General features: G+C 46.0%; 1 protein-coding gene across 3 annotated transcripts in view; it reads right to left on the reverse strand.

Moving 5' to 3' along the window:
* Positions 1–665: 665 nt before the first annotated feature.
* Positions 666–24,646, reverse strand: part of PDPR (pyruvate dehydrogenase phosphatase regulatory subunit) — a 43,984-nt gene continuing 20,003 nt past the window's right edge. For all 3 annotated transcript variants that reach the window (XM_061386713.1, XM_061386715.1, XM_061386716.1), the window contains exons 9-18: positions 22,981–23,173; positions 20,674–20,798; positions 19,276–19,431; positions 18,667–18,800; positions 18,145–18,293; positions 17,580–17,692; positions 14,173–14,267; positions 12,453–12,542; positions 7,222–7,404; positions 666–5,311 (exon numbers count right to left, since the gene is read on the reverse strand). In XM_061386713.1, coding sequence (XP_061242697.1) covers positions 4,907–5,311; positions 7,222–7,404; positions 12,453–12,542; positions 14,173–14,267; positions 17,580–17,692; positions 18,145–18,293; positions 18,667–18,800; positions 19,276–19,431; positions 20,674–20,798; positions 22,981–23,173 — 1,643 coding nt within the window. In that variant the 3' untranslated portion in view covers positions 666–4,906. The remainder of the gene's footprint in view (positions 5,312–7,221; positions 7,405–12,452; positions 12,543–14,172; positions 14,268–17,579; positions 17,693–18,144; positions 18,294–18,666; positions 18,801–19,275; positions 19,432–20,673; positions 20,799–22,980; positions 23,174–24,646) is intronic.

The following is a 24,646-nucleotide window of genomic DNA, read 5'->3' on the forward strand; positions in this document are numbered from 1 at the left end:
GGACAGGGAAGCCTGGCGTGCTGTGATTCATGGGGTCGCAAAGAGTCGGACACGACTGAGTGACTGATCTGATCTGATCTGATGTTGACTGACTTGCAGATATTGAAGAATCCTTGAATCCCTGGGATAAAACCCACTTGGTCATGATATATGATCTTTTAAATATGTTGTTGGATTCTGTTTGCTAGAATTTTGTTAAGGATTTTTGCATCTATGTTCATCAGTGATATTGGCCTGTAGTTTTTTGTTTTTTTTTTGTGGCATCTTTGTCTGCTTTCTTTTCGTTTGGTGGAGGAGCTGGAAGGTAAGTCCTTCCCACTCAGACTCGGCTTGCTGGGCTTCTTCCTTTCTTCTAGTTCACATGGTCTGTGATGTACTTAGTCCAGCATGTTCTTAGTAAGCGGACGACATGTGTCTGTAGAGAGCTGTCCCCTTAAAGGTACTTGCCCCTTGTTCCAGGCACGTGACTGTACAGAATGTGTTTGGAACCCCTCTTTTGGAGTTAGCCTTGGATTTAGACAGGCATTTTCTTTACCTGTTTCCAAATTCTCTGGTACACTCTGGTAACAGGTACAAATGATTTTATGTGCAATGTGATCCTTAGTGATGGTAAATACACATACCTGGTTACCACAGATGCAGAACATTTCTCAAGGACACATAGCAAGAGTAGAGAAAATGTTTATTCATTTACAAACTTAGTAACATGAAAAGAAAACCTTAATTGAAATCTGGCTTGATAGAAACACAGTGCACAAAGTTAATGCCGCATTCACGGGGGCAGAAACGCTCAGTCACCCTGGGTGCCTGTCATCCCCAGGGTGCGGGAGAAAGATCCCGTTTACTAAAGGGCCTCGCACAGCTGCAGGACCACATGCTGATAGGGGTGGGAAAGGGCTGAGCTGAACTGCACATTTACAAACGCAAAGAATGAGTTGTAGCCGTTACACTAGTTACCGTGGCGTTTTCATACATCTCAGGGGTTGACCAGAGAGTAGTGTTAGCTGTGCTGCTGGAAAACCCTTCACTGGAATGAGCTGTGGAAGCTTTCAAACCCACCACACCTGCCTGCTGAAGGTCCTTCTGTTTCTGCCCGCCGTGTGACGCTCTGGAGTGTAAGGCACTAGAACATGGCTGGGTGGAGGAGGGCCCCAAGCCCCAGTTCCTGGTGTGCAAAGGGAATCCTGGCATCAATCTGTTGAAACAGGTGCTAAAAGTATCCCCTCCATGACTTATAATTTCTGTCCTTGAGAGACAGAAAAATGAGAAGGGAGGAAGTCTGCAAAGGATAAAAACAGGTGTATCTAAATATCATGAGAAAAATGGCCCATGAAGAAATGTGTTAATTCTCCAAGGGTTTTGCTCAGAGAAGAATCATATTATACAAGGAACAACTCTGGTGTTTAATGGACAGAGAGAAGGCAAAGACATACAAAAATACTCAGTCCTCTTAAAAAATAGTGTATCTGTAGTGGTGAGGGGCTGCAGATGCCAGCCCCAGAGTGACAATGAAGGAGCCTTACAGCTAACTCAGCACCATAACGTGGAGGGCAGAGTGGCAGGGGTGTGGGGCACATGCTCACAGGGGAGCCCTAGTCCCCTCAGGACTCACTGCCCGGCCTGGTCACTGCTGTGTACTTCACCTGCCGTCTCTCTCTCCCACTCCGCTGTGCTTGAGGCCACATGCCTGCACATGACGTGCAGGAGGAAGAGTCCTCGCTCAGGAGGAACTTCCTCTGTATGATGTTGAGAAAATGCTGCTCATATCAAGGTTTGTGAGGGATGAGTGTGGATGGATGTGCAGAAAGAAAGGAAATAGTAGGTTGTACTTGAGTATTCAACACTGTTGACCAGATCTCTATCTTGGATACTAAAGACGATCCTTGCTGACTACACTGGCCAAGAGGCAACAAAGAGACACAAAAAGGACCTTGTAGTTAATGCCTGAAAGCCAGCTGATATAGTGGTTTTGGAGGCGGAAATCAAGGAGGGGGGTCATCTCTTCAGTGACACAAAATCACTTTTCAGAAGTGCCTGTCACTCCAGCCACACATGTGGTGGTGGGGGACAGGATTAACATCTCCAATGCATGCAAAGGCAGGGGAAAGAAGCAAGCTGAAGAGTTATTCTTCACGTTTCATTACTTTCTTGGAAGCAACAGCCCAGGAAAGAAGAGATGCAGCTAAAACTCTTGGTCTGTACAAGGAGGTAGAGTCCAAGGACTGCATGCCTCCTGAAGAGAATCGAGCAGAAGTGACTTGGTGCTGCTCCAGTAGAAATGGGAACTCTGGGGCCAAGGTGAGACTGGGGTTAATCACTAGGCTAAATGGCATAGCGTGCATTTAGGGGGTACAGGGACTCCCCAGAAGAGCACCTGAATGTTGTGGGAACTGTTTGGTTCTGTCTCCTGGAGCACGTCCTGCCCACGCAGTGCTGTGTGACCAAAACACAAGCTAAGAGACATCAAATGGGCTACCCAGGCAGGTAGGTTTCTTGTCCCTTTTTTTGTGTGTGAAAACCTTCTCAATTAGAGCTTTCATCACAGACAAGAAATCTTCAACGTCAATCACATGACCATGGGACTTACACGTGGTACAAGTAACTAGGGGCTTATCTCAAGGGAGAAGACGCCCGGTAGACTTGCAGCCTGGATTCTCCATCTGTTTGAAGCCAACACACTTTGTATTTCTAGGGTCAAAACGATTCAACTGAATATGCTGAGAAGATTGTGGACCCCCTCTCGCAAGACAAATCATTTCAGAGAAGAAAGTTCATCCATCTAAAACAAAGAGTCCAGCCACCCCTTCAACAAACCCTCGAGTCTCCAGGAAGAAAGAGATGAGTTGTCACGGGTCCAGTCCCCAAGAAAGTGATACAGAAATGAGGATGTTTTGATTGTCAACCATGCCTGAGGCAGGAAAGAGTCACTCTCTTCAGTTTAGGACCAAACAGAAAAACCTACCAGATTCATATTGCCTATTTCAATGAAACAAAGGAGACTTCCAGGGTGAATATAAAGTGCCAGAAGGTAAATACGTAAGTTTCAGGGCACTCAAAAAACAAGTGCTGCCCCCAGAATCTTAACATCTCGTACTTTACACATAAATCTAAAATCTAGAGTTTCCTTTGGATTTAGTCCCAAATAAATTTTAATTTATAAAGACAACTCTGCAGTGGTGCCGAGCATGGGATACCTTTAGTTCTACATCAGTCTCCATCTTCCTGGGTCAGTCAGCCGGCCAACACCTGCGTTGGCGAGGGCTCATGTCCTGCTCCCTCAAGTTTCATGACTGCTCTCCAGCTGGGCAGCACCCCTCCTCTCTGCCTGGAAGCAGCATCTCTCAACTCGTTAAATACACATTTACATCAAAATACCAAACCCCCAACAGATTTCTAATCATGTACTCCCTCATTAATCAGTGAAGACCTTGTAAGAAGGTGGACACTGAAGTCAGTGATCAAGTGGGTAAACAGAAATCCCAGAGAAATGCCAGAGTAGGCAGAGATCTGAGAAGTTTAAGCTTCTCTAATAACATGAAAGGATCATCTTGAATATACTTACAGACCTGTCAGGACTAAGGCAGCCAAGACACCAAAGGCTACGGTTCAAGTCTCTAGCAGCAATTTGTCTGCAAGGGGAAATGACATGTGGGGATGGATATCATAGTCCGGGAGATCTTAAGCAAACACAGGCAATGCTTAAAGCGAGCAGGGCCTTCTTACCCCAGTCGCTTTCTATTCCAGAAGATGTGGAGAGATGGCTGGAAAGAGAAGATGGAAGCAGACCTTGGGTTCAGGTAACACACTCTCCCCACACTGGGAGCAGAGGGCACCTCCATGTGGCTCTCTCTCTTCTCTGTGGGGGAAGCCAGACCCGGGGTCCCAGTGGCTCCCGCCCACTCAACATGGCCCCAGGCTCACTCCCTCAACCAGGGTGCCCAGCCTATCTCCCTTGCCCTGCTCTAAATCGGGAGAAGGTCTGCTGAGCCAGCGGCTCCTGTGGCAGGGACATGGGAGGCTGACCTGAAAGTTGGGTGGGCTTGGAGAAGAGGATCATCAAGGTGGGGTGACTGAACTGTGAGGAGCTGAAGGAAAAGCAGTACTGTTTCTAGAAGACTCAGCATTGCTGAGCTGTACTTTGAGGTCAGACTCTGTCAGCTGGGAAAAGCAACCCAGAAGGCAAACTGGCCTTTCTCTTCAAACAGTGTGGCTTACTTGTCTACTCAGTCAAACAAACCAACCAAAACCCCCTCACTGTAGAGGTTAGCAAGAGATGAAGAAACTTACAGGCAGGTGGTGCTTGCCCAACAGTCTGATAACTGGGTCAGTGGGGAGACCCAGGAGGGTTAACTGTTTATCTCTGCTAACCCCCAGGTATTGCCCTCACGATGCCTCTCTCATCAGCGAGGTAGGTGGTCATCCTCCTGACAGAGGGCTCACGGAGCCAACCCGCAGCACAAAGGAACGGGAGGACGACCTGCCTGGCTGAAAGGCATAAGCTGTTCCATGACGGCAACCCACAGAATTCACAGGTTCTTCCAAGGAAACAGCTCCACGGAGATGGACACTTAGCCTGCAGCCTGCCTTGCTTCAAGACACAGCACATGAAGTCAGGCTGTCAGCACAACCCACCTCACAAGGAGTCTGCTCCTATCCTCTGCCACCACGGGAACCTGAGAGGTGGAGTAGTGGCGACCAGCCCAGAGTATCAGGAGATGGGAGACGCAGGGGGAGGAGGAGATGGAGGGAGAGAGGAGGGAGCAAAGGGAGAGTTAAAAGCGGAAAAAGTCTACTAGGAGAGAAGAGATGGGAGGCCAAGCTTAACTCAAGAAGAGGGAGGGGTCAGGAGGAGGAGAAAAGCCCCTATGATGGTGAGAAGGAGGGGTGGCAGCGAGGCCGCCCGGCCTCACTTCCCGTGCAAGTCACTTAGCTCCACGTCCTCCTTCCGGCGCTTGTGGGTGAGGAGGGAGGGGACCGGGTACAGCTTGGCCTTGGCCTGGAACCGGTGTCCTGCAATGTCAATCTCATATTCTCCCCGGTTGATGAAATCCGCTGTCACCACCTGCTCCTCCCCTGTGTCCTCGGAGAAGTTGTGCACGAAGCCGAGACACACGTGGCGCTCCAGGGTGTAGCCGTAGGCGCTGCTGGTGGTCTTGCCCACATACCGCCCATTCCGGTAAATGGGCTCCCCCCACCACGGCCAGAGGTCCAGGTCTGTGTCGTGGTCGTCCAGGATGAACATGGTGAGGCGCTTGTACACGCCATTCTGCCTCTGCTGCAGCAGCGCGTCGCGCCCAATGAAATCCACGCCCTAGGAAAAAGAAGCGGCGCTCAGACCGTCAGGCCCCGGCGTAACCGCGGAGCACCGCCCCTCCCTCCCTCCCCGCTGCACGCGCTGGAGAATGCGGGCTTCCCACTGTGCGGGAAACCTGTGTTCCCAACACGAGACACCTTCAGAGGATCCTTGTAACAGCACAGGTACACATCGTTTTGTTTTCTAAACACATTTCAATCACAAGACCACACAGAAAAAAACAGGCAGAAAAATCTACACTTAAAAGTGCTTGTTGGAACTGTTTTAGAAAAGCAATGTTTTTATATAATCTCAACAAAAAGTCCATTTATATATTGTATGCATATGTACAAAAAAGCAGAAATAAAAAAATTTTTAAATTTCATTTTATATTGGAATATAGCCAATTAATATATTGGGATATTCCAATTATTTGGAATATATTAACTCCAATATAATATTCCAATTAATTGGGATATATTAATTGATTAGCCAATTAATTGGAATATAGCCAACTGCAGTCCCTTGGACTACAAAGAGCTCAAACCAGTCCATCCTAAAGGAAATCAGTCCTGAATATTCATTGGAAGGACTGATGCTGAACCTCCAATACTTTGGCCACCTGATGCGAAGAGCTGACTCACTGGAAAGGACCCTGATGTTGGGAAAGACTGAAGGCAGGAGGAGAAGGGGACGACAGAGGATGAGATGGTTGGATGGCATCACGACTCAATGGACATGAGTTTGAGCAAACTCTGAGAGTTGGTGACGGACAGGGAGCCTGGCGTGCTATAGTCCATGGGGTCGCAAAGAGTCAGACATGACTGAGCAACTGAAGTGAACTGGACTGACAGCAGATAACAATGTTGTGATAGTTTCAGGTGAACGGTGAAGGGACTCAGCCATATATATGTATCCATACACAGATCCATATATGCGTCTATCCATATATACGTATCCATACAGATCCATATATGCGTCTATCCATATATACGTATCCATACAGATCCATATATGCGTCTATCCCCTACCCACCACCCCAGGCTGCCACTTAAAACTGAGCAGAGTTCCCTAGGCTATACAGTAAGTCCTTGCTGGTTATCTATTTTAAATATAGCTGTGTGTTCACATCCATCCCAACTCCCCAACTATCCCTTCCCCTCATCCTTCCCTAAAATAAACTTAACAGTGATTGTGTCTGAAAAAAAAAAAAATGAGTGATTTTAATTTTGTTTTTCCCTATTTTCCAAACTGAGTATTCTTTAATTTTATATCAGAGAAAAATACTTACCTAATCACACAAAAAGAGCAGCAGAGGTCTACTATGTTGTTTGGTAGAGAATGACTGCTAAGAGATTTTGTTAAGTGAAAAAAGTCAGGTGCAATATACCAAGTGTGTAGGGCCCAAGCACCACAATTAAGAAAGCAGTGAAGGGAGACTCCTCTGCGTGCTCTGCACGGATGCTCTACAGGGAGACAGGACACTGCTTCTAGTCAAGCTGGCAGGAGGACTGGGGGGGCTCAGAGTGGGGAAAGAGAATTTTATCCTCTTAAATGGTGATTTAACGAATATTTTTGAATTGCCATGATCAACAATAAACATATTTCCTATAAAGAAAAAGAGAGCATTTTCATATATTACTTTTGAAATGAAAAAAAATTAGGAAGTTGAATGTAATGTGACTCGTTTGTATGTTTGTGGCAGGTTAATGAATCACCATAACCAACTCTGAAAAACTGCCCAGAAAGCACTCAGTCTAAAACAGAGTGCAGTGCCCCAAACACGTGTTGTCTATCTGTCGTGTTTCCTTAGTCAGTGTTTTACCCCTCAGGCATCCTGAGGCCTCGGCCCCTGCACACCTGTTCCCCTGCAGGCTCCCTGCCTGGAGAGCTGAGGGCGGAGTGGAGTCAGCACGCGAGTACAATACCTTGTCTAACTTCACCCGAGACTCTCCTCCGCATTCCAGGGGTGTGGTGAGGGTGTTTAAGTCCTGACCCCAGAAGGCAAAAAACTTCTCAATTCGGAGACTACGAAGAGCGTAATACCCAGCATTCCGGATTCCGTATTTCTGCCCCACGCTCATCACTTCATTGTATACGTGCAGGGCGTACTAGAGGGAGAGACGAGAGGTCAGTAATGAGCAGACCTTCAGCACTGAACATGGCGCGCGGCTGGCTGTCCCTGCTACCTGGACAGGGCAGGAGGTTGGCTATAATCCTCAGGAGCCCCACTGCTACAGCCCAGACTTAAGCTCCAGGAAAGCAGCATCCGTCTCCTCACTTCTCTACAATGTCTAGGTTCTAAGTACACAGCAGCACGACATAACTCACAGAAGCTCTCTTACCACTCAGCAAACAACCAATCTCGTAACCGCCTCTCTGGCAGCCACGCATCCTCCCCACCGTGTTCTCTTGCCCCTGCTCCCCAACCCTGGTCCTTCCCTCGTGCACTGGCCCACGCTGTGAAACTAGATTTCCATGTAACTCTAGGCGTGCATGCACAACTCTGATCTGTCACACCAACTGTGGCATCTTAGCCCTGGAGCAGGTCACAGAGGACCCCAGAAAGCAGAGCCCTCCTACCACGTCCCGCAGCATCCAGTCTCTCACACTGCTTTGTTTTTGGTTCCAGATATGTTTAAGTACCAGATAACTTAAATGAGCAGAAAGTTTTCCAAATTGAAAGCAAATAATCTAAACATACTATGTTAAGCCTGAAGCCCAACAACAACAATACTGTTTACTTTAAAAACTGTAACTCAGAGAAAACAAGACACAGAAGAATGAGAAAGACAGATGTTATATAATCCACACTTACGTGTGGAATCTTAAAAAAAAAAAAAAAAAAAAAACCACCAAAAAACCCCCAAAATAGCACCCAAACTCATAGAACAAGAGACCAGGTGGTTACTGGTAGGTAGAGGGGTGAGGACTGGAGGAAGGTGGTCAAAAGGTAGAAGCTTCCTTGTAAGGCAGGCACTAGGGATGTGGTGTACATGTGACTACAGTTGACGCTGCTGTATGATACACATGAAAGTTAAGAGTAAATCCTGAGAGGAGTTATCACAGGAAAACAATTTTTCTCTCTTTTTTATTGACGCTGTATGAGATAGTGAATGCTAAGTCTATGTAAGTCAGTCCATTATACTGTCCACCTGAATCTTAAACAACGATGTATATAAATTATATCTCAATATAACGGGGGGGAACAAGGAAAAGCAGCTTCATCGGTATTGCAATTCTTTAATGTATATGGCTCTATAAACTGTACTACTGCAGCCAAACAGGCCTCGACTAAACAGAACAATGTGGTCAAGACGATTTTAGATGTGGACAAGGGAGTCTGGGCTATTGGTACAACACAGCCTGTGGTATGTGTGTAAGTCAAACACTGGAGATAGCAAAGGTGGGTGGAGGAGACCAGTGGGGACTGGCTGGGCAAGGAGAGTAAGAATGAGCCGTATCTTAGGTGGGTTCAGTGTCTCAAGCTGAATGCTCTGTGTCTGAGTTAAGAGGAAGACAGAGAAGAAAAGACTGAAAGCAAGTTATTAGTCTTGGACTAGAGAACAGCAAAGGGAAAAGTAGGTCCCCACCATTTACTCACTTTCTCACTAAATGCCAGGGATTGAGGGTAAATAATCTGCCGTCTGCCACCATGCTTCTGGAAGCCATCTCCTCTAAGAGACAAGTATAACCTTCTTGAGGACAAAAACCAGCTTGAAAAGAACCCAAGCAGTGCAAAAATTACCTCTTGGACTCATGGAAAACATGAGTAAGAATGGGACCAGCCCAAGAGAATGAGGTGGAAAACAGAGCTTCCCCCTCCTGATGCGCTTTGCTGATTAATGACCCGGGAGCGGGTGGTCACACCTCAGTGACCTGATAGTCACAGTTGATCCCCTGTCGGTACAGGCAAAATGTGCCAGCTATATGTGTATCAGCTCTTCTCAAATTGTAACATTTGAGTGTGAAAAAGCAGATGAAATTTGATGGGATGGCAAATCCATGCTTCATGTAATAATTAAAAGGAAACCTAATACCATGAGTAACATGACTGATGTCAAGAACGTGAGGATGCTGAGGATCAATGCTACTTGTCACAACTGGACACAGGAAAGAAAATGCAGGAATAAAATTGTTAAGAAACAAGAAAAATGATTACTATTTGTATATGGTCAGACTGAACTCTGGAAATTCCAGAGAAACAACTAAAAAACAGCTATAAACAGTAAGACAGTTTAGGAAGGAAACAGGTTAAAGCATTAATAAACAAAAGAAAAAAGCTTTTAGAAATCATAATCACCTAGAAGATACTAGAATAAAGATACCCTTCCTATTCACAATAGCAACACCACCAAAATATTATTCATATAAATTTATAACATCTACATGAGGAAAACTTCAAAATACCTCTGAAGGTCACACACACGTTAGGGAATGTTTAACAGGAGGATTCCTGTGTGCTCTTTTCTGTCTCTCATAAATCCTTTGTTCCTTATCAGTTCCTGGTAATGACTGGAGCAGCACGCTGCTCCCAGGACTGAGGTCATGAGATAAAACGCATGCGTGGACTTCCTTCAGTAAACATTCTCCTTACAACAAAACTGCTTAGTCACGACTCTTTTTCTTGAGATATGGATTGTCTTCTGAATCATGACCACTGTTAATTCCTTGTTTCCTTGATAACAGTTGCTGTACGTCTGGTTTTCTGATCTTTATCATTGTCGAAAGAAATTCCTTGCACAACAGCCTATATGTACTCACAGAAAGATCACTAAAGCACCCCTGCTCCACCAGAGGCCTGGGTCCCCGTGTCTCTCTCTCTCTCTCCCTCCCTCCAGCTGATTCTCTGGAGCGTGGAAACCCGCCAAGCTCACTCTCCTGCCTGGGCTTTCAAGACCTCTTCGAGAGGACACCCTGTGCCTTCATGAGTGGTGCAAGCCCTGTTCAAGGGTTTTATTGGTTCTCTGCGTAAACCAGGGAATATTAGCTTCTTTCTCTCTTTCTTTCACTTTCTTATTGTCGACTCCAGACTACCAGGTTCCGGTCCATTAAAGGACCGCAACACACACGCACAAACCCAAATAAAAAAGGTACATTCTGATTGTAATATTCAACACACGTAAGAGTGTCAATTCTTCCTAACTGACAAACGTAACACAACCCCCCAAATCAGGGTGTTTTTAACTAGATGATTATAAATGTTTATGAGGGAGCATAAGGAAATAGGAATTACTTTCCAGAGTTTTCCAAGCTGTGAAGGAGGAAAGCATTACCAAGTATTAAAATGAACAATAAAGACTCAATAATTAAGATAATGTGGTCCTGGATAAACAAAACAGAATAAAGGTCCAGAAATATACCCAAATGTAGCAACTTAGTATGTGATAAAGGTAGAATCTCATGCTGATTGGTTATCCATGTTAGAAAAAATAGCTTGATCCACAGCTCATAAAGTGTACCAAGAGACAGTGCAAAAGGTTCGTGCATTTAAATATTTAAAAAGCCCCACAAACCCCTAAATAGCAATAACACAAACTATAAATAAATTAAAAAATAAAAAATCCTGAAAACACCAGAAGAAAAGAGGAAAAATTTTGTAACTCTGGGGTGGGGAAGCCCATTCTATGTATCAAAGTTTGGAAGCCACAAAAGGTTGATCAATTCACCTACCAAAAAAATAAATTTGTTTTTGCAACATACGGAACATTTTCCATAATAAAAAGTAAAATGAAAAAAACCCTTCAACATGGTAAAAACAACAACAACAAATCAAGACAAATGGAAAAAAAAATTTACAACTTAACAGTAAGGACTGTCTGGTTCAGAGAAATTAGGTAAAAAGACTAATAATTTAATACACAAATGGACAAAAGATAGAGCCAGAACATTCATTCATACAGCACTTACTAAGCATTTACTATGTGCCAAGCTCCTCTGTGCTGGTGATACAGAAGTTAAATAACTCTGCGTTCAGCAAACCTGTATTTAAAACGGGTAAACTGTTGAACAAAATAAAGAAAATATATATTCTGAGAGACACTGGTAAGCACCCTGAAGAAAAACAGGGAAGGGGGCTAGGGAGGAGGGGGCTGGTGGATGCAGCTTTAAAGAAGGTCTCATCAAGAAGGCGAGGCGAGACCAGACCTGAAGCAGGTGGGGCCCTCAGCCTGGTGGCACTATGAAGGACAGACTGCCAAGGACAGCTGAGGGCAGGCGGAAAGGCCCCGAGGCTTCAGACGTTCGCCCAGCAGGGAGTGAAGGGCCGGGAGCGAGAGCCAGGAAGACGGGAGATAGGAGCAGCCCCGAGAAGGGCAGGCGGAGCAGTGCGGGCCTGCGGACAGGCTTTTACTCAGAGGGAGCCGGGTTTTGAAAAGCAGCTTGATCTCTTGCATAAAACTGCACTGACAAACTGCTTTGCACCCATCGGCCCAAAGAGTGACAACCTGGTGCTGGTACAAGCAATAAAGAAAAAGGGACTCTTGTACACTGCGGAACTTTTTATAACAGCCAAGGATGAGAAACCCCATAAATGTCTATTAATAGCAGACTAGTTAAACTATGATTCAGGGCCTTCCCTGGGGGTCCAGTGGCTAAGATTCTGCACTCCCAATGCAGGAGGCCTGGGTTCCATCCCTGGTCAAAGAATGTGCTGCAACAGACTGAAGATCCAACATGTTGCAACTAAGACCCAGCACAGCCAAATAAATATTTTTAAAATAAATGATTGAACTATATAATGGAATACTGTAGCACTTTTATTAAAAAATGAAGGAAAAAAGGAAAAGGAAGCTCTTTCTTAGGTCCTGGCAGGTGAAGATCTGTAAACTGTTTGGTAAAACAATCAAGATGAAGAAGTGCAGTATGCTTCCACTTGTGTTTCTAAAAAGGGGTTGTGAAGATGTCTTTGAACTTGCTTCCATACGTACAAAACTCTGACGTGATATAAACTAACAATTATATCACTCCTGGTGGCTGGTGAGAACTGGTCAGTGGCGCTGAACACATTTTAGAGATGTTTAATTTTAGACCATGTGAATGTTCTAGACCTACAGAAAACAGTAAAAATGTCACACCCTCTCTCACGCAGCTGGCCGCAGCGAGGAAGGCTGGCAGACGGGCTCTCTGCGCACCCCCACCCCCGCCCCGTGGTGCTTACCTCTATGGGGATGTAGAGCATGAACCCCGGCTCGCCCGTGTGCGTCATGCTCATCACCCGGATCCCATTGGCGTAGCCCACGCTCATCTCCTGTGGAGACCAAGGGAGGGGGTCACCGTGGAGGTGTCAGAGGATGAAGGTCTCAGGAGCCCTCTCATTAGCTCTGCACCCTCCCTGCGTCTGACCCTGGAGGAGACAGACACATGTGAATGAAGCAATTTCTTCCCTGATGGTCTGTTTCCAGGCAATGGGGTCACTAAGCGCATAGCCCAGCCTCTTAACGCCCAGCTCAGGAGTGCCAGCCCAGCCGCTGGGGGAGTGGAGGCAGTCTTGGACAAGCAGGAAACACTTCTCTCCACAAAGTCCTGCTGAAGATCTGCTGTAGTTTTAGTCAAGACGTCAGGAGCTATGAAGAGCAGGCAAATGCTCCCTGGCAGACCTGGCAGACCAGCCCTGGGCACCTGCCCCAGAGAAGACGCTGGTTCACCTGCTACCCTGGGGGCAGACACTGAGCTCCCCGTGTTCTGAACATGTTTCCAGCAGCAGTGACCCAAAAGGGCCTCTGACTCAACCGTGCTCTGTGGTGGGGTGTGCGGAGCCCCAGACGGCCCCCAGCAGGCCGCCTCTGTGGGGAGCAGGTTGGGGCAGTGTGCTGAGGCACAAAGGTGTGGGCAAGCCTCTTCTGAGCAAAGAAAGGGCTCTGACAGGGCCGGCCGACAGCTAACAGAGCTTTCTGCTGCTTTAACTGTGCCACAGAGAAGAGAGAGCTGTGCAGTCACTTAAGAGGAACCTGACTTCAGTCTGAACTTCAAAGAGCACCCCATCAGTAACTGTCGCAGAGCTGCCTGTGACAGTTGCCAAAACACTGGTCTGTGCGACCTCTCCATCTGCTGCTTCCCAGAGTGTTCAGCTGTCCTTCCTTTCACTCAGTTGCACTTTGTTTCACTCAGATCTAGTTGCCAAGTATAAGAAAGAAAACTAGGTATGTTGTTTAGGGATTCACCTAGCCATTTCTTATCTGAAGGGGCACCACATACACAGAAGTTACTTTGTGTGTGGAAAAGAGGAAGCTCTGCATGGAGAGAAGGGACCTGACCTTGGCTGGGGTTTCTTGGCATCAGTGTCATAATATTACAACATAAAAATGTAATCCACTGCTACAGAAAGCAATGGGCTTCCCTGATAGGTCAGCTGGGAAAGAATCTGCCTGAATGCAGGAGACCCCAGTTCAATTCCTGGGTCGGGAAGATCGCCTGGAGAAGGGATAGGCTACCCACTCCAATATTCTTGGGCTTCCTTGTGGCTCAGCTGGTATAGAATCCGCCTGCAATGTGGGAGACCTGGGTTTGATCCCTGGGTTGGGAAGATCCCCCTTGAGAAGAGAAAGGCTATCCACTCCAGTATTCTGGCCTGGAGAATTCCGTGGACTATACAGTCCATGGGGTCAAAGAGTCAGACATGACTGAGCGACTTTCACTTTCTCAGAAAGCAAAAAATATATAGAACTGATATTGAGAAAAGTTAGGTCCACTTTAACGACATCAAGTTTATTAAATAAGAAGACTGTCAAGAATGGAAAACAGTGGATATGCTCATTTTGTTTGCTTAACATAAGAACACACTCTGTGGATGTTAACACCATAATGAGAACATGTAATTGTAATCTCTATATAAGAACATTCCCTGCTTATTTAAAAACTAGAAGTTTTCCAGTACTCACCTTGCAAAACAGACTTGGGAAGTGGTCTGGAGTCATGGGGGCATAGGACAGCTCGGACAGCACGTCCACAGCTCGAGGACCAATCAGGTTGAGGGCTAAAGGGGAAAGAACAGGACATGTCTGGCTGCTCCAGGTGAACAGCTGAGCCAATGGGGAAGGTCTGTTCTGGACTTGCTCACCTATGGCCGGGTCTGGGTGGCAAGACCGTGAAAACCTTCCTGTGTTTAGGCAGTCCTAGGATGCACCTAGATTCTGGCAAACACACTTCTGACAAGGCTGCTAAGTGCTGCCACTGACTCCTGGCATGTGAGAGCCTGGCCAGTTGTGGCCTCTTCCTGGGTACAAAGGAAGACGAGCCTCTACAGCCTCCTCTGCAGGGAGACTGGGAGCATGAGGCCAGAGGACAGGAGTCCACTCCCAGGGCTGGCCCTGAACACCTGCATAGGTCCCGCTCCCCTCCTCTTCCCAGTGCAGGTGTGTGATGGAAAAGCCCCAAACATAAATCAGTAACAGGAGAGCCCGAGGAGAGCTGCCCCTTTGCCGGGATCTGTGACAGCAGCTGAGCACATCATATATCAGATACCCTCAGACAGACTGGAAAACAGGCTGGCTTCCATAAGCTTCTAGTTTTCCAATCTGGTAGCAAGAAGGCCATCATATTTGCTACAATGAACTCGCCTCTAGTGGAGGCGAGGCAAGGGTCCTTTAAGTGAGAAGCAGGGAGGGGTTAAGCTGGAATTAGGGGGCAGAAGAGAAAGGGCTGCTCCATGAGAGGACTGCTGAGGGGGAGATAATCAGGAAATAAGTTAACTATCCTTAAGAAGTATTTACTTACTAAAAAAAACCAAAAACTAAGGGGAAATTGTGACGAAAACAATACTGACATGATGAATTAAAATAATTTAATAATGAGTCATCCGTTAATTCAACAAATATTTGCACTCTGATTTGCAGCCAAAGATGGAGAAGCTCTATACAGTCAGCAAAAACAAGACCAGGAGCTGACTGTGGCTCAGACCATGAACTCCTTATTGCCAAATTCAGACTTAAATTGAAGAAAGTAGGGAAAACCACTATAGCATTCATGTATGACCTAAATCAAATCCCTTATGATTATACAGTGGAAGTGAGAAATAGATTTAAGTGCCTAGATCTGATAGAGTGCCTGATGAACTATGGAATGAGTTTCGTGACACTGTACAGGAGACAGGGATCAAGACCATTCCCATAGAAAAGAAATGCAAAAAAGCAAAATGGCTGTCTGGGGAGGACTTACAAATAGCTGTGAAAAGAAGAGAAGGGAAAAGCAAAGGAGAAAAGGAAAGATATAAACATCTGAATGCAGAGTTCCAAAGAATAGCAAGAAGAGATAAGAACGCCTTCTTCAGTGATCAATGCAAAGAAACAGAGGAAAACAACAGAATGGGAAAGACTAGGGATCTCTTCAAGAAAATCAGAGATACCAAAGGAACATTTCATGCAAAGATGAGCTTGATAAAGGACAGAAATGGTACGGACCTAAGAGAAGCAGAAGATATTAAGAAGAGATGGCAAGAATACACAGAAGGACTGTACAAAAAAATCTTCACGACCCAGATAATCACAGTGGTGTGATCACTGACCTAGAGCCAGACATCCTGGAATGTGAAGTCAAGTGGGCCTTAGAAAGCATCACTACGAACAAAGCTAGTGGAGATGATGGAATTCCAGTTGAGCTATTCCAAATCCTGAAAGATGATGCTGTGAAAGTGCTGCACTCAATATGCCAGCAAATTTGGAAAACTCAGCAGTGGCCACAGGACTGGAAAAGGTCAGTTTTCATTCCAATCCCAAAGAAAGGCATTGCCAAAGAATGCTCAAACTACCGCACAATTGCACTCATCTCACATGCTAGTAAAGTAATGCTCAAAATTCTCCAAGCCAGGCTTCAGCAATATGTGAACCGTGAACTTCCAGATGTTCAAGCTGGTTTTAGAAAAGGCAGAGGAACCAGAGGTCAAATTGCCAACATCCGCTGGATCATGGAAAAAGCCAGAGAGTTCCAGAAAAACATGTATTTCTGCTTTATTGACTATGCCAAAGCCTTTGACTGTGTGGATCACAATAAACTGTGGAAAATTCTGAAAGAGATGGGAATCCCAGACAACCTGATCTGCCTCTTGAGAAATTTGTATGCAGGTCAGGAAGCAACAGTTAGAACTGGACATGGAACAACAGACTGGTTCCAAATAGGAAAAGGAGTACGTCAAGGTTGTATATCGTCACCCTGCTTATTTAACTTCTATGCAGAGTACATCATGAGAAACGCTGGACTGGAAGAAACACAAGCTGGAATCAAGATTGCCGGGAGAAATATCAATAACCTCAGATATGCAGATGACACCACCCTTATGGCAGAAAGTGAAGAGGAACTCAAAAGCCTCTTGATGAAAGTTAAAGTGGAGAGTAAAAAAGTTGGCTTCAAGCTCAACATTCAGAAAACGAAGATCATGGCATCCGGTCCCACCACTTCATGGGAAATAGATGGGGAAACAGTGGAAACAGTGTCAGACTTTATTTTTCTGGGCTCCAAAATCACTACAGATGGTGACTGCAACCATGAAATTAAAAGACACTTACTCCTTGGAAGGAAAGTTATGACCAACCTAGATAGCACATTCAAAAGCAGAGACATTACTTTGCCCAACAAAGGTTCGTCTAGTCAAGGCTATGGTTTTTCCTGTGGTCATGTATGGATGTGAGAGTTGGACTGTGAAGAAGGCTGAGCACTGAAGAATTGATGCTTTTGAACTGTGGTGTTGGAGAAGACTCTTGAGAGTCCCTTGGACTGCAAGGAGATCCAACCAGTCCATTCTGAATATCAGCCCTGGGATTTCTTTGGAAGGAATGGTGCTAAAGCTGAAACTCCAGTACTCTGGCCACCTCATACGAAGAGTTGACTCATTGGAAAAGACTCTGATGCTGGGAGGGATTGGGGGCAAGAGGAGAAGGGGACGACAGAGGATGAGATGGCTGGATGGCATCACTGACTGGATGGACGTGAGTCTGAGTGAACTCTGGGAGTTGGTGATGGACAGGGAGGCCTGGCGTGCTGTGATTCATGGGGTCGCAAAGAGTTGGACATGACTGAGCGACTGATCTGATCTGATCTGATGCTGACTATAGGGGATACAGCAGTAACAACACAGAGGAGCAATACGTCATCCCATGCTTTACTTACAACGTGGGGAAGCACTAGGGATCGATTGGCTATGACCAGGAGCCTCTTACAAGAGGCTAATTCTGATACTCCTGAACATCAGATATGAAGAAGGCAAATGGAGAAGACAAACCTGGATTACGGGGCCGGCCAACCCCGGAGGGCCCCCTGACCCCAGCGGGCCGCCTGACCCTGGAGGGCCCCTTACCAGTGTATTTCCAGGTGACATCCTCCAGAATCAGGTTGCTGTCTTCTGGCATGTACTTCTTAAGCCAAGCCCAACAATGGACCTGCTGGTCGGTTGGAGAAATCATGAAGAAACTGAAAGTGAGACCAAAAGTAATCAAAACCAGGCGGCAGAAGAATGATCAGGAAGCAGTGGGTTCTCAGCTAGAGTCAAAGCAACGGACAGAACGTGGCCAGTGGTCTCTTCACTTTCAGGACAAACCACATCAGGACAAAGCAAGGTTCTGGCGTCCTGCTAGTGCCAAGAAATCACACAGCCTACTAACGTAAGATAAGGCACCTTCTCCAAGTAGAATAACTAATTCTCCACACTAGGTTTTAAATAATGTGGTGCGTTTTTTTCCCCCTCCTCGTCGGGGGGTGGAGTGGGGTGTGTGTGTGTGCGTGCGCATGCACGGGCGCTGCTGATGAACAGGCCATGCATTAATGAAATGTTTTTTGTTCTCAGTGTTATTAATGGGGTCCTGCTGAAGTGGCCACGCCCTCTAGGGCCATGTGCGGAGGGAGCGGGGCGGCGCCTGGCTCACCTGCGCTTGCTCAGCCGGGCTATGCTGCAGTCATTTTCGTACCCACCACGCTCGTTGAGCATGCCGGTATGCACGATGTGGCCCACGGGCACGTCAAGGTCGTTGGAGAAGAGGTACTGGAGAATTTCTAATGCCTGATCCCCGGTGGACTGTAGGGTTGGGGAATGAAACAGAGATAACAGATGAAAGAACCTCTGGCTGGCAATGAGGCCTGACGTGCAAGGCCACTTGCTGAGAAAATTCAACTAGCTGGCCCTCGCGCAACAACATCTGCAGATTCACCCCACTGCAAGGAGCTCAGGTAAGCTAGCTACGGATTCTAGTGTCAAATGGGCCTCTACAAGCAGAGAAAGAATCAGAAACAAAGAGCTACAAATTCCAGAAAATGTTATAATTCAGTTGACACACTAAAATATACCCGAGTTCTTACAGAATCAGTTTTGAAGTGACAGATGATAAACAAGAGGCAGATAATAAACATGCATGTTTCCAAGTCTGTTCCTTTGGTTCTCAAATACTTACTGTTATTTCAAACTTTGTGAAAGAGGACATGTCAATGACACACACGGCTTCCTTACAGCACTTGACTTCGGACTCCACAATCTCAAACCAGTCTGGCTTGTAGAAAGTCTTGCTCTGCTCCAAGGCCAGGAGGTCTATAGGACAGAGAAAACCAAAGGAAGAAGGAAAAGGAGGGGATTTGTCCTGGTGAGTTTCCTTGATAGCTTAGGACAGTATAATTGGTTTTTATTATTTATTCTCCCAGGAACACAGTCGAGCTATACTGATTTAAAAATAAGGTTTAGGACTTCCCTAGTGGTCTGGTGGTTAAGAATCTGCCTGTCAATAAGGGGACACAGGCTTGATTCCTGACCCAGGAAGATCCCACATGCCATGGAGCAACTAAACCTGTGCATACAACTCCCGGAGCCCGTGTGCCGTAGAGCCTGTGCTCTGCAACGAGACCCGTGCACCACAACCGGAGCGCGGCCCCCACGGGCGCAGCTGAGAGCGCCCCAGCTCGGCAACAGAGACCCGACACAGCCAAAAATCCACGATTTAAAACCAGACCAAACCAAGATTTATTATTCTTAGGACAAAAAGAACAAATATGAGAACGTGCCTTCTTACCCTTGTCTGGTGGTATGAAGTACTTTGGCCTCTCGAATCCATGTTTCTCCATCCACCTGGCTCCCTGCGCGTCCAGCCGGTCATAGAGAGGAGAGGTGCGTAACTGCCTTCCAGTCTGGAAGTCCCAACGGGGAACCTTCAGGTCGTAGAGCAGAGCTAGGAGATGAAGAGCAGCCCGTGAGAGCCCAAGCCACAGAGCTGAGCACCCATATCCACGAGACTCTGGAGTTGCTTCCATTCAAAAGAGCATGCTTTCCAGGCTGCTGTAGCCCAACTTCCCAACAATACCTAGTGTGACAGGAATGTTCCAGAAGAAAGGATTGCATTGTAAGAGCTGGTGTCGCCCCTCCACAGAGTTATACAGCTGTGAGTCACGTCACGACTCCAGATCTTTGTTTATAATTATTTTTAAGCTAGCAGGTGGAAACAATAGCAGAAAGGGTTCTAAACCTTGCCAAGCTCCCAGCAGGGATGAAGCTCACGTCTACACGGGACACAGGAGGTTACATAGTGTGAAACATTGGCACCTGCTTCTTTCCAGTGCCTGTGTGGTTGAAGTCTCAGACCTGTCGCACACTTTATCTTCAAGAAGCTCAAATTTCATTACAATTTGCACAGAAAATAAAAAATCTTGGCAGTCACACATACGGCTACCAGCCCGGCACAACCACTGAAGCCGGTTTGGCCTGGATTCTGCGCTCTGCAAAGAGAAGCCACTGCACCACAGCAGAGCAGCCCTCCCTGCCATAACTGAGAAAGGCCCGCACGCAGCGCCGAACACCAGCACAGCCAAAAACGAATAAATTATATGTAAACATATATGTGTATATATATATATTTAAAGCTATCTCTAAAGGGCTCACTGGGAAATAAAAAGCCAAGACAAGACAGTAATCCTTCCAAGTCAGAAGCAAAAACAAAGAGAAAGCAGGAATGCATGTCCGGTATTTACATGAGAAGTGATTTCCTATCTGGTGAGCATATGGTGGGTTGATGATGAGAGTCACTTGTGCTTTGAGACTAACTTGACAAATTCTCTGCCTTGGAAAGCAAACCACGATCTCAAAGACCAAGTGGGGAGCGAGCATTCACTGTGACACAGCACAGTGAAAAGAAGGCAAAGACAAGAATGTTCAAGAAGCTGCTGCTGCGAGCCCGACAGGAGTGACCCCCGTACGTCCCGGTCCACTTCCTGGTCACAGAGTAAGTACTGTACAGCACATTAAACAGTTCACACACGTCGTGGGCATAATGCCCCCAACGCAGGCCTGAAACGGTCAAACGCCAGGAGCCCAACTTGAAGCGACTGCCGAAGAACCGAGGAAGAATCCACCCCTGTGGAGACAGAGCCAGTGAGATGCCTGTGGAGAGGGGCAGTGGGGACGCAGCTTCACTCACGCATGACCTCCATGACACGGTGGCGCAGGAAGGTTCGGCTGCTCTGGAGGGCTCCAAACCGCTTCAGGTCCAGTTCCCAGACGTTTTCCGAGGGGTAGCCGTACACCATCCACTCAGCGAGGTACCTGCAAAGGGGGAAGTTGCCAGGCCTCTCAGCACTGTGACATTCAGCGTGGGACTAGGACTCAAGCACCAATGGGCTCGAAAGACCCTGTCTTGTCAAGACTGGCTGAACGATTTTCTAATTCCTTAACTTCTGGAGGAAGCAAATGAGACCCACCTACTGCTCTCACAAGACCACCATGAGGACATGAGCACTAATGGTGAGACTGCCTGGGAAGAATTAGGGCATGGCAGCCCACTCCAGTATTCTTGCCTGGGAAATCCCACGGACAGCAGAGCCTGGTGGGCTACAGTCTACAGAGTCGCAGAGTCAGACATGACTGAGTGACTCAGTACACACGCATGAAGTCAGTCAGTCAGTGCAGTCGCTCAGTCGTGTCCGACTCTGCGACCCCATGAATTGCAGCACACCAGGCCTCCCTGTCCATCACCAACTCCCGGAGTTTACTCAGACTCACGCCCATCGAGTCAGTGATGCCATCCAGCCATCTCATCCGCTGTCGTCCCCTTTTCCACCTGCCCCCAATCCCTCCCAGCATCAAAGTCTTTTCCAATGAGTCAACTCTTCGCATGAGGTGGCCAAAGTACTGGAGTTTCAGCTTTAGCATCATTCCTTCCATAGAAATCCCAGGGCTGATCTCCTTCAGAATGGACTGGTTGGATCTCCTTGGAGTCCAAGGGACTCTCAAGAGTCTTCTCCAACACCACAGTTCAAAAGCATCAATTCTTCAGCGCTCAGACTTCTTCACAGTCCAACTCTCACATCCATACATGACCAATGGAAAACCCATAGCCTTGACTAGACGAACCTTTGTTGGCAAAGTAATGTCTCTGCTTTTGAATATGCTATCTAGGTTGGTCATAACTTTCCTTCCAAGGAGTAAGCGTCTTTTAATTTCATGGCTGCAGTCACCATCTGAAGTGATTTTGGAGCCCCCCAAAATAAAGTCTGACACTGTTTCCACTGTTTTCCCATCTATTTCATGAAGTGATGGGACCAGATGCCATGATCTTCGTTTTCTGAATGTTGAGTTTTAAGCCAACTTTTTCACTCTCCTCTTTCACCTTCATCAAGAGGCTTTTGAGTTCCTCTTCACTTTCTGCCATAAGGGTGGTGTCATCTGCATATCTGAGGTTACTGATATTTCTCCCGGCAATCTTGATTCCAGCTTGTGCTTCTTCCAGCCCAGGATTTCTCATGATGTACTCTACATATAAGTTAAATAAGCAGGGTGACAATATACAACCTTGACGTACTCCCTTTCCTATTTGGAACCAGTCTGTTGTTCCATGTCCAGTTCTAACTGTTGCTTCCTGACCTGCGTACAAATTTCTCAAGAGGCATGAAGAAATAAGACTAAAATAAACATACAATTGTACTCTATACATTTTGATTTTTTTTCCCCCTGTAAAACAGTCATCTCAGGAGGTTATATAGTTATATGGCCATATCACTTTTGCTCTAAACATTTTTGGTAACTTCTAATCCATAACTGTCTTCAGAGCCATACTACATTTCACCCAAGTATACTTTCTGGTCAGTTAATTAAAAATTTTTTTAAACTGTGATAAAATACAGACAATATGAAATTTACCATCTCAACCATTTACAAGTACATACAACAGGGATGTTAAGTATTTTCACACTGTCTGTAATGATCACCACCATTCACCTACAGAATTCTTTTCACTTCCCAAACAAACTACATCCAGTAAACAGAGACCACCCCCCGCACTCCCATCAACCACCATCCGAGTCTGTCTCTATGAACTGTACTACTCTTATGTATTCAAATAGGTGGAATTTTATAGTATTGTCCTTTTGACACTGGCTTTATTTTTATTAGTACCAAATTTTAAAATAAAAACTTAGGTGATGAGCATGATCTTCTACTCCACTCACCATCACTACTTCCAAACTCAAACAAACACATTCAAAGGACCAACATTTGTTATGACTGAAGTAGTACAGACGAACATGCCACTGGTTCCCAGGTTAACTCCAAAAAAGGGGTTAACAGTGACGTGCCTGCAACAAGGGGCGAGTACCTTTACAGGGACAGCTCTCTACGGACACGTGTTGTCCGCTTACTGCGAACGTGCTGGATTAAGTACATCACAGACCATGTGAACAAGAAGAAAGAAGGAAGCCCAGCAAGCCGAGTCTGAGTGGGAAGGACTTACTTTCCAGCTCCTCCACCAAACGAAAGGCCTGCAGAGTTCATTCCCACCAGGACGAAGTAGCCCCGCACTGAGGGAGACTCTCCCATGATGCACCGCATGTCTGGGGTGAAGGTCTCGGGGCAGTTCACCAACTTCACGATCTCCAGCGTCTCCAGCTGTGGCATCCGACGCAGCAGGGAACTCAGCAGGGGCTCTGAGCGACACAACAGACCCAAACCCAGTCCTCAGCTTGAGGGGCCTCAAAACTGCCTTCCCCTACACGCCTCACCTCCCGCTCCTTTCCCAAAGTGTCTTGGGGAGGTTTTCTGAGAAGAGCCAACTGGGCCATCTATCAGAAGCAGAAGCCTTGGTGGAATTACAGGACATCCCTACAAAGTTCTTGTCATAAAGACAGAGAAAAAAAGATACTCTGTAGAAAGAAAAGGTGCTATGGAAGAGCAGATACTATGTGTGGCCCCCAAATAAACTCTTACAGGCATCAATGGTAGGACAAAAGCTCTTAATTAAAAGGCCCCCAAAGAGATACGCAATAAAAGGCAGTATTTTCCTATGTTCTAACAGCTGCAAAAGACAGATCCTCAGCTTGTTTTATGGTCAGTCCATCACCCGGGAAAGATCCAGTGGACAGGGATCAAGATGAAGCCAGACTGAAGCCAGCTGGCAGGGACATGAGATGTCTGTATGTTATTCTCTTCACTTGTAAAAGTCTGAAATTTCCCCAAATTACGGAAAAAAAAAATTAAGTTCAAGTGGAAGAAAGGACACTCTTCATGACAGACCCTTTCATACCTTTTGAATTTGGAATTAATGATTATATTGCCTATTAAATAAATTAAAATTATTTAAAAATTGAGTAAAAGAACATATTAACAATTTCGCTTTTAAAAAGCCTCTTCTATCTTAAATGAAGTCCTATCAAAAGAAGGTTTCCAAAAAAATAAAAGTAAGTTTCCTCCTAGCCTAAAATTTCAGTAATGAGTTTAGGCAAAAAAGTGAGAAGGCAAAATTAACCACGATTTTAATTTTAGGTCTCTGAATCAGCTTGCCAGTAACTGTATCCGTAGACCAGACAGCCTCTGTGCACAACCAAATGAGGTTGTTACAAAGATCAAATAAGGAACCACAGGTATACCTTGATCTGGTTCCAGACTACTGCATAAAGTGAATACTGCAACATGGTGAGTTATGTGAATGTTTTGGTTCCCTCAGCACATATAAAAATTATGTTACAGCACATACAAAAATTATATTGTATTACATGTTCAATAGAATTATGTCTAAAAAAACCAATGGACAGGATATTCCCTGGGAGTCCAGGGTTAGGACCCCAACACTTTAACTGGTGTGTGCATGGAGTTCAACAGCTGGCCAGGATATTAAAATCATGCAAGCCTTGTGGGGAAAAGAACACCAAAAACAAAAAAAGCAAAAACACAACACCAATATACATACCAAGTGTCCATCAACAGATGTGGTATATATATATACAATGGACTGCTATGCAGCTATTAAAAAGTCTGTTTTTGCTACTTACAACAACATGGACAGACTTGAAAGGTATTATGTTTAGTGAAATGAGTCAGAGAAAGACAAATACTGTACGTTATCACCTATATGTAGAATCTAAAAAGAAAAGAAACTAGAGAATGTAACAGAAAAGAAATGG

Source organism: Bos javanicus, chromosome 18 (genome assembly GCF_032452875.1).
Source record: "Bos javanicus breed banteng chromosome 18, ARS-OSU_banteng_1.0, whole genome shotgun sequence".
NCBI lineage: Eukaryota > Metazoa > Chordata > Mammalia > Artiodactyla > Bovidae > Bos > Bos javanicus.